This window comes from Galeopterus variegatus, unplaced genomic scaffold (assembly GCF_000696425.1).
Source record: "Galeopterus variegatus unplaced genomic scaffold, G_variegatus-3.0.2 Scaffold256, whole genome shotgun sequence".
NCBI classification, from domain to species: Eukaryota; Metazoa; Chordata; class Mammalia; order Dermoptera; family Cynocephalidae; genus Galeopterus; species Galeopterus variegatus.
In genome coordinates, this window is record NW_007726367.1 from 528,629 (window position 1) to 538,744 (window position 10,116).

General features: G+C 54.1%; 1 protein-coding gene across 2 annotated transcripts in view; it reads left to right on the forward strand.

Moving 5' to 3' along the window:
- The window catches only part of NSMCE1 (non-SMC element 1 homolog (S. cerevisiae)), a 32,910-nt gene extending 23,662 nt beyond the window's left edge, over nt 1-9,248 (forward strand). Inside the window, exons 3-8 of one of the 2 annotated variants that reach the window (XM_008566617.1) lie at nt 400-521; nt 1,522-1,599; nt 2,783-2,929; nt 7,728-7,844; nt 8,634-8,754; nt 9,012-9,248. In XM_008566617.1, the coding sequence (XP_008564839.1) occupies nt 400-521; nt 1,522-1,599; nt 2,783-2,929; nt 7,728-7,844; nt 8,634-8,754; nt 9,012-9,091 (665 nt within the window). In that variant the 3' untranslated portion in view covers nt 9,092-9,248. The remainder of the gene's footprint in view (nt 1-399; nt 522-1,521; nt 1,600-2,782; nt 2,930-7,727; nt 7,845-8,633; nt 8,755-9,011) is intronic. The other variant, XM_008566618.1, reaches the window with a different exon arrangement.
- The last annotated feature ends 868 nt before the right edge of the window (nt 9,249-10,116 follow it).

Below are 10,116 nucleotides of genomic sequence, written 5' to 3' on the forward strand. Positions count from 1 at the left end.
GAAGTGCGGGGGCAGAGGCGGGGGCCGCGGTGGAGGAGCTGGGGTGAAGTTGCGTGCCATGGGAGCTCTCTGCAGGTGCTGCCTGGGGAAGTGATCGGGAGGTGGCGGGGCTGTGAGCGAGCAAGGGCTGGAAGACCATGGTAGGCCCAGCAGTCCGTACCATCGTGGGGCCTTTCTGCCTCTCAGCACCCTCTGCCTGTTGTCTGCCTGCCCTCAAGTACCCCAGGAAGAAAGAAGCCACGTGCTGCTGGCATTTGCCCAAGAGGGCCTTCACCAGTTTCTGGCTTTGCTGTCCCATGTGTTCAGGTGTGACAGAATGATTGAAATAAGCTACCCTTTTTTGATGAACTGCCCCGGTTTTTTTTTTTTTTTTTTTTTTTTTTGCCTGTTTGTTTCCAGGCAATGCTACTGTGGAGAAGTTGGAGGACTTCATCAACAACATTAACAGTGTCCTGGAGTCCTTATATATTGAGATAAAGAAAGGAGTCACAGAGGATGACGGGAGACCCTTTTATGCACTGGTGAGTGGGGGACAGAGCCCTCTGGTGGCATTTGTGAAGAAATAGAACAGAGCCTGCCCTGGACAAATGCCCCATCTGTGAAGAGCCCAAGTACTCCCTGCTACGACAAGGTCCCTGAGGTGAGGGCGAGAAGGAAACAAAGTGGCCAGCCCCACTGATCCAGCCTGTCCTCTGGGCTCAGATTGGGGGTGTCCAGACCAGAGCCTGGGCCCTCAGCCTCAGAGTTCCACATGTGCCCACAGGAGCCCCTGCCTGAACCCTGGTGGCCTGTGTGCACTTTGTTTTGATTTTACTTTGAGACAGTTCTCTGCAGAGAGGCCACCCCACATGTATGGAGTGTAGGAATAAAGGGAGAAAATGGTTTTTCATTTAGAATAAGACACAGAGGCTGTGAAAAGTGTGTGGGAACATTAGGGACTGAGGCCTCTTGGGCCCTGTTGTCTTCCGTTTACCCTCACAGCTAGAGAACGAGGTGAAATACAAAGGTGGGGGCTGAAATGCCCCATCTGTGGCCAGGGAGCACCACAGGCTGGTCAGTGGACATCAGGCCCCTCCCAACCAGGACTAACCCAGAGAGGAACACCCTAGTCTGGGGTGTTTCCAAAACTATTCCATAGAAAAAGTGTTATACAGTCAAATAACTGTAGGAATGCTGGGTGAGACAAGGTAAAGCAGATTTTTTTACTACCAGACTTCTTGGTGCCCTGTGTATTGGAAGTTCCGTTAACATGCAGATAAGTTTCCAGGATATCTCTGAGTTTAAGAGTATTGCACAACCTTTGGAGTTCTAAAATCTCTGAGAGCCAGGCATGTTGGCTGAGCTAAAGATGAAGGTCTGTCATATAAGACTGGTTACAAATCTGTCTCTGTGGCCGGCAGCGCCTGCACACAGGAGCTCAGTGACTGGCTAGAGAGGGAGATGGGGCAGAGTGAGAGCCAGAAAAGAATTGCCTGACAAGTGGAGGGGCACAGCCTGACCCTCATGCTGACTTGTTTTTAGGTGAATCTTGCTACAACTTCAGTTTCCAAAATGGCAACGGATTTTGCGGAGAATGAACTGGATCTGTTTAGAAAGGCTGTAAGTACAGTAATTCCCATTGCCTGTTGGCTGGGCTTCCTATGGGAAACTTCTGTCTCCATCATTAAACTGCAGTCTTTAAGGGTCACTGGGGGGACACAGGCCACCACTGCTGCCCAAGAAAGCCCTTTGCAGGGAGGTGTCACTGAGTACTGCATCCAGAATTACAGCCGCCAGGTGTTTGCTGGGGAGGCCACCATGACTGCCTGGGAAAGAAGGGCTGGACCAGGTGTGAGCCGTATAGGATGAGCAGGAGCAGGGCCTCATGGGTGGTAACAAGCGTTCCTACCTGCCGCTCAAAGTGCCGTTATGAACAGTGGCAGCATCGTCCAGGAACTTGTTAGGCCAGAGCCCGGTCTGCACCCCAGATGGTTGAATCCAAATCTGCATTTTAACAGGGTGTCCACTGAGTCATTTGCAAGTTCACATTGGAGGGGCACTGCTCTACCAGACTGCAGAGCCATTTGCTCAGCCCTGGATGCTGTAAAAAGGACTGGGGAGCTTAGGAATAATTCAGACACTTGTTCCTCACTCAAGATTTGTCCAGTCCAGAGCTCTGAGGACCAGGTCCTGGAGTGGTTACTTATAAATCTTCTCCTGGGCCTGTGAGCAGCCGACATTGAGCACCAGGCTCTAAGATGAGCGACACAAACTTGTATGTGTGCAGGTATCCCATCTTCCCCAGTGGCTCCACCCTGTTTTGGGCAGAAGTTTTAGGTGAGCTTGCCTGGCCCTGGGTCCACATGGCCTCTGCAGCTCCCGAGCCTTCCCCTTTCCTGGGCCAGCCTGGCCCTCCCTCCCTGGCTCTAGTCTGCCACTGAGGTCTGCCTTGATGGCCCACCCACCTTTGAGTAAGGAGAGGTGCCGCTCACTGATACAGTCATTCTTTTCTCAGCTTCTCTGCCTTCAGGGAGGAGGGGCGGGGGGCAAGAGAGGTGACCTGACTCTTCTTGAATTTTGGACATTAAGATTATTTATTTAGGAAGACATGACAGGAGTGACCTTTGAGTCACTTTGGCTTTGATGCATATTATTGAACTGTTTCCATGAAGTGTCGTACCAGTGCACAGTTCTGCCTGTGATACGAGTAGTTTTACTGCATCCCTGCTGGAACTGCTATTACCACTTAAAAGCTGTTTTTGCTGATTTAATAGATGAACGTGCTACCTGCTGTTTCTTCCAGTTGGAACTGATTATTGACTCGGAAACTGGCTTTGCATCTTCCACAAACATTTTGAACCTGGTCGATCAACTTAAAGGCAAGAAGATGAGGAAGAAGGAGGCTGAGCAGGTGCTGCAAAAGTTTGTGCAAAACAAATGGCTGATCGAGGTACCGTGTCTGTTGGTTTCCCCAACCTGGCTCACTCCTCTAGAACCATATTTGTATCTACCTGATGTCTGTGGAGCCAGGCCCTCTTGGGCCCCTTACTGCTTGAGTGCGCTTGGTGGCCCTGTGAGGAGGATTTGGGTACCCTCCTCTGGTTTAGTTGCATGAGTTGTTCATGTGCCCAGGCAGAAGTGGCCAAGCTAGGAATTTTACCAGACTTTTGGGCCCCAGGATCAAGCTGCTGGTTCAGTGGTTAACATCACAGCTCTGGAGTCTGATCTGGGTCTGACTCCTCAGCCAGGTGACCTCATATTTGTTCCCTTCTCTGAGAGGGGAGTGGCAGTTTCCACCTTGCGGGGGTATGAAGAGGAGCAACGAGACAGGGCAGTGACATGCTCAGTGCTGGGCTGCCTGGCCCTGGAATGGGCTTACAAAGAAGTTGCCATTATTATTGGTGGTATTATTGTCAACGTTACATTATTCAGGGCCATGCTCCCGGTTCTTTCACTTAGCCAGAGGCCCTTAAGGAGCAAAGAGACCGACTTTTTTTTTTTTTTTTTTCTGACCGGTAAGGGGATTGCAACCCTTGGCTTGGTGTCGCCTGCACCACGCTCAGCCAGTGAGCGCACCGGCCATCCCTATATAGGATCCGAACCCGCGGCGGGAGCACCGCTGCGCTCCCAGCGTCGCACTCTCCCGAGTGGGCCACGGGGCTGGCCCAAGAGACAGACTTTTAAAGAGGAGCTGTGGAAATCTGGGAAAGGACCAGACTGCAGATTCAGTTTCTAGATACTGTCCCCAGCCCCCATGTTTTGTTCTCCTGATCGGAGCAGAACAAATGCTTCAGTTCTTTTTCCACAAGAGGCACCACTGTTTCCAAGAAATGCGGGCCTGACAGCTCGGTGTTTGCCCAGTTGACCACAGCTCTGGCCCGCGAGTGCCTTTGCCTATTCAGGATGTGCTCACATTGGCCCTCGTCTTCCTGACTTGGTGCTCAGACCTGTGGCCGGAGGTTGCTGCTTGTGGCTGAAGCCATCCTTCACTTCCTTTTCCGGGAGAGCTGGCCTCAGGTTGTCATTTTTGGGCTCCAGGAGTGAGCCTTTGAGTTCTGAGTTACTGATTTCTGTAAGTAGTGGGCCACCCCTACTAATCTGACTCGAATTCAGTTCCTGGGGTACCTGATGGGAGGAAAGGGCAGAAAGGTCACAGGGAGGGGTGGTGGTGGGGAGGTGAGGGCAGGTAGGGGGGCTCCTGGTGAGTGCCTGGATCTGCTGGGCACATCCATGTGCATCAGGCCCTGGAGTCTTCCTGTGGCCCTGTGGCGGGTCCATTTGCTCAGGTTTTAGCTGCACACTGCAGCTCAGTGGTTGCGTGGGTGTCTGACACCCTGAGTGGCAGAGCCAAGTTCAGGCCCCAGTTTGGTGACTGCAGCTCCCCATCAGTTGCTTCGTCACAGTTTTTCTTCCTCTCTGGGGTGTATTTGGCAATAGGAGACGTTCTCAGGCCGCGCAGGTTATAAGTGACAGTTCTTTCTTGTGGTGCACTCTCTTCGGGCCCTGCTTTTTAAGGGCAGGGGTTACAACCTCTTCACCATCGCTCCTAGTGCAGAATGTAGTGCCTGGCCCCTAAGGCACTTGGTAATTGCTTGCTGAATGGATGACTGGACAGGAGAATGAAGTTCCAGTGGAACTGTTTATTTAAAACTTATTAAAAAAGATACAAGAGATACTTGCTCATGATGAGCAGATTAGGAAATATTGATGTCATAGAGAAACCCACTGAAGTCATGTGTTGTCCCACCGCCTGGCACTCAGCATGCTGGCATCCCCGTTCACAGCGCTCTGCACTCTGCTTTGTACTCATGAGTGTGCGCATAGTCAGCTACGCCCATAGCAGCGTGTCAGCCCCTGTCCTCCATGCTGGTCCTGCCTTCCTCAGAGCGGCTTTCAGCTCTCATGGGAGGGAGGACCAGGAGGCTCTGTGGGCTGCCGAGGGAAGGAGGGAGCACTGCAGAAGTAAGGATGGCACTTGGAGGACTCCTCTTGCTGACTTCTGGCCCTCTATCGCCTTCATCTCTGGGACTGTGTTGCCTCCACTGAGAGTGAGGACATTTTGCTCCCAGCTGTTTTCTCTGAGGGGCAAATGCTTTCTGAACAGGTCGGCCTAGTGACGGTTGCTGTGAAGTCTGTGGCAGTTTGGAGGAACAGCTGAGGGATTGCGGGGTGGGGTGCAAGCTGGCCACTGACAAGCCTCCCTGAGGGCAGCACCTTGATCAGAAGGGCTGTGTTTCAGGGTCTGATCCTTGGCCTCTCAGAAATGGGACTTCCCACAGAAGTAGCTTGGTGCCCGCTAACCAAGGTCATATCAGGTGGATGCATCACCCAAGGGACACTTTGTCATCATTGTGATGGGAGGCTTGCTCCATGTTTGGAGAGCCCTGCGCCCTGTGCAAGACTGTCCTGGTGTGGAGGTGCTGAGGCGTGTGTGCAAAGGCCCTGAGTGGAGGGGCTCGGATCAGTGGGTGGGCCTCTGAGAGAAAGCCGGACAACAGGAGCGTGGTGTCCACTGACCAGCTGCTCTCCACACATCCTGGACCCTGCTGCCCTGTGCAGAGTCCCAGCCTGGAAATGTTGTTTTGTGGGGCCTGGACATGACTTGAGTTGTGGTTGTCTTTGGCAGGCTAGGGCACCCCACCTGCCCCTCCCTCTCCCCCTGATGGGCCCACAGAGACTGAGTAGGGTCAACAACAAAAAGCACTGGGTGCAGTTGTAGGCACATAGTAGAAGTTTAATGCCACTCGAGCCTGAGTATGAACTTGAACTTGTTCATCAGAGTGTGGGGCATTCCTCCTTGGGATTGATGCAAGCGATCCAGCATGGGACCCCACACCAGGTGCTAGGGACACAAGAATGAGCAAACCTGGTCTTGGTCGCTGCTGTCATGGGGCTCATGTTCTGGGAAGGGAGCCCGAGATCAGTTGGTTGCCTCAGTGACATGGAGTTACAGATGAAGAGGAGGAAGCACAGGAACCAGCCTCAGCTGAGGAACTGACTCTGGGGGAAGGCTGGGGGGCAGTTAACTGGAGTTGGGGCTGGGGAGGATCCTGAGCCTGTGCAAAGGGCCTGTGGATGGAGGGCGAGGCCAAGGAACTAAGGCCAGGGTGGTCTGAGCATGCAGACTGCGGGCAGAGTGGACAGGGTGAGCCCAGGAGATGGCACAGCAGGGATCTGGCCCTTCAGCTTTAGGTGGTGGGAAGCCCTGAAGGCTGGGCAGAAGCGACAGGGCCAGGCTTGTTTTGTAGAGCTCATGTTGCCAGTGGAGAGTGGGTTACAGAGGGGCAAGAGTGGGCTCAGAGGGAGCACTCAGGAGGAAGTGATAGTGGATTAGGTGGTGGCTGTGGATATGAAGCACCATTACGGATTTGGGAGCTTGTGAGAAGGTAATAGTCACAGGATGGAGGACAGCTGGGGAGCTGGTCACATCCTCATGCCCACAGCACTTGAAGGGCACAAGGCCCCTGTGTGCCCTGTGACAGCTGCGGTGCAGGACACTGGTGCCTCACACACCACCTTCCTCCACTTCTGAAATCCAGCCAGGCTGCCACCCTGCTTCCTGCAGTCAGCTGTCCTGCCTCCCTGGCTGCACAGCCACTCGCCCCTGTCTCCTTCCAGGTGGTCGCTTGGCCCTGAATAAATGCACACCCCTGGCTTTCACCTTGATCTCAAGCCCAGGTTACACATACGCCTGCCCCCTACCCCCCCACATTCCACAGTGAGCATGGAGGTGGGAACGAGGTGGGGGGTTGTCTATCAGAAATAGGAGTAACAGCTCTTACTTGTAAAAATGAGAAAATAACAGAAAGGGAATGAGCACCCAGGGTAACTCGGCAGGCTTCTGTCTTCAGTGGTGCCATCTCCTGGCAAGGCCTGAGCCATCTAGCTCCCCCAGCCCACCCCCCACACGCTATTCAGTGTGCCTTTGCCCAGGACCCTGACCCCCCTACGCTGGCACCTCCCTGTTAACACCAGGGGAGAGGATCAGACAGTAACAAAAATGGTTAAAGGTTCACATTCCCAGTCCATTCGTTGACTGTGATACATAAAGTCAGCCTGCTCGGGTTCTGTGACCTTTGTCTCCGTGCTGGGTTTCTTTCAGTCCTGCCTCTTTCCTGCAACGTGGCAGTAGGGCCAGCCAGGGTGGCCGCATCGTTTACTCACTTCCTGGCTTTGCCAGGGTGTTCAGGCCGCGTGGCATGTGAACCGTGTGCGGCTTCTCCTGGAGGCTCCCCTGCCCACCCTGTGATTTGGGGTCTGTCCCTGCCCTCTCTGGACTCCTTCCAGCTTCGTCTGTAAAGTGGTGTGGCCAGAAGTGATCTTGGATGGTCCCTGCAGAGGCCCCAGGCAGCAGTGCTGGGAAGTGCTGATCTGCTGCTTTTGGGGAGTGGGTGGGGGCGGCTGGGGGGAAGTGGAAGCGGTGGTTCTGCCCCATGGGGAGATTGACCCTTGTGCCACATCCATGTCCTCCCCTGCAGGGGGCTGCTCTGCAGATGCAGCGCTCGCTGCCTGTGAGAGAAGAGACTGAGGAAAGGCAGGGGCGGGGGAGCCTCACCTCCATTGCCTTTTAGGTCCTTGCCTCAGTTTTCCTTGTTGGAGGCACTGCCAAGGGGGTTGGTGACAGCATGCAGTGGTGAGGAGCATCCAGATCCTTGTGTCTTCCTGGGCTCCAGGCTGTGGGACTGCAGAGGGAACAGAGGCGCTGAGGGGCCTGGCTGAGGACGGCCACCTCTCTTCTGTCCCTGCAGAAGGAAGGGGAGTTCACCCTGCATGGCCGGGCCATTCTGGAGATGGAGCAGTACATCCGGGAGACCTATCCCGACGCCACGAAGATGTGCAATATCTGCCACAGACTCCTCATCCAGGTGCGGTTGGGGGGCTGGCTGCACGGTGAGCACGGTGCCTTCCAGAATTCTCATCTACCTCGACTGCTGGAACTGCCATTACATGCAACCCCCTGCTCCTGCCACACTAGGGCACCCTCTTCTCCCCAGTGCCTCTGCTGTAGTCTGAGGGCTCGTCCTTACTCTATTTTTCTCCAGAAAGGCTCTCACAAGTCTTTCGTGTGACCTGTATTGGCAGTTTGGTGGTGAACTCTTCCTGTGTTGATCATTGTTTTTTGAAGTCTGTTTTACACTGCATGCATCACAGGGCCCTACAACCATGGAACTAGTGCTAGACATTTGTTTTCCTTTTTAATTTTCATCTTTTTGCAATTATAAACTATGCTGTGATAGGCCTCTTTGCACATATACCCTTGGGCACCTGGTGATTATTTCCTTGGGTTGAATTCCCAGAAGAGGAATTTCTGGGACAAAGAATGCACATGTGTCTTTTTTTTTTAAAGCTCCTGATCCACATGGCCAAGCCGCCTTCAAAAGCCGTGCTGTCTCCACCCCACTGCAGAATCTGACGGCGGCTATGCTGGGCCTGGTCTGTGCAGGTTCAGCCTCTTCCACCTGCCCTAATTGGTCCTGAAGTCTTTAGAAAAACCCACTGCACTAAGGACTTTAGGGATTATCATCAGTATCAGCTTGTGGCCTGGAAGATAAATCTATTTAGGTTGCTGGCCATTTTTCTTGCAGCTTCCCTGAAGGTTTGTGAAACACCAGGGTATGTATGAGCTCCACAGTCATTGGCCTTTCTTGTTTCAGGGTCAAAGCTGCGAAACCTGTGGGATCAGGATGCACTTACCTTGCGTGGCCAAGTATTTCCAGTCGAATCCTGAGCCACACTGCCCGCACTGTAATGATTACTGGCCCCATGAGATACCAGGTTCGTGGTCCCTGGGCGCTCACGGGAGGCACTGGGGTAGTGGAACACAGGACCTGGCACTGAGAAAGCCCTCGTAGATGGTGCATTTGTTCCCCTGTGAATTGGGGCTCATTCTGCCTTCCTCACAGCCTGGGGAGGAGGGTTCTCAGTGACGGATGTTGCAGACACAGGCAGGCGTAGCTGTAGCCTCGAGCTGGCATTACTGTGCAACCAGCCCCTGCCATTCACTGTTTCTTTCTGGCCTTTTCTGTGTGCAGAAGTCTTCGACCCTGAGAAGGAGAGGGAGGCTGGTATCTCCAAGTTGAACAAAAAGTCCTTGCGGTACAGGCAGCATTAGCTGATGTATCCTGCTGAAGGGCTCACCGCCTTCGGTGACCTGGGCTATGCCACCCAGTCTGGATGAGACTCGTCAGCGTTTCAGGCTGCACATGAGCCACCTCCCTTGCTCTTTATGTTTGTTAGTGACAGGTTTGGAATAAAAGTATTCAAAGGAGTTGCTGCAGTCTCAGTCTGTGTTCTTGAGCCTGTGCGTGTGAGGTTTTGCGGGTGGCCTTTCCTTCTTTCCTGAAGTTCAGATGGTAACTCGCTGCTGCAGCTGGCAGAGTGCTCCTGCACGACCACACTGTTCCAGAGCCTCCACCGGCCAGAGCAGCTCAGGGTGGCTTTGCCTTCAGTCCTAGCTGTGGTCAGTTGTTTCGTCAGGACTGGACTTGAACCTTGGCCTCCCCTACTCCCCACAGTCTGGCTCTTCCTATGGTGCAAGGTGCAGCTGGCCTGAGTGGGCACGTGGTAGGCAGCTCTGCCCAGCCAGCTGCTCCAGCTGGGAGCCGAGAGTCGGGCTAGGTGCCTCCGCCTTCCTGGCCCCACTGCAGCCAGTTGTCACCAAGTCCTGTCTAGCCCACCTGCCAAATGGCCCTCCAGCCCCATGGCTGCTCCCCAGCCCAGGCCCTCACCCACGCCTGCAACTGTTGCTCCCTGCACCATCTCTCCCACTAAGTGAGTCAGTATACCATGCCTCTGCTGAAGACCCTTTGATGGCTGCCACTGCTCTAGCAGGATCATGTGACCCACGGCGAGGGCTGTTCGTCTTTCAGTACCCCTCCCTCCCCCACTGTCCAGGGTGCAGCATTTCTTACACTGCTGCTGCCTCTGTGCACAGAGTCCCCTCTGCCTGCACACTCTCCCGTCCTGTTTTCTGCCTTTCCTGGCTGGCATCTGCCCACTCCGTAGGCCCTGGTCAGCCTCTCACAACTGCAGCACCCAGTCCCCCTCCCTGCATGTCCTTGGTTGTCACCCTTGCCACACTGGGTCTCCCTGTCTCCCTGCCTCTCTTCCACTCCAGTATCAGTCAGGACCCTTCAG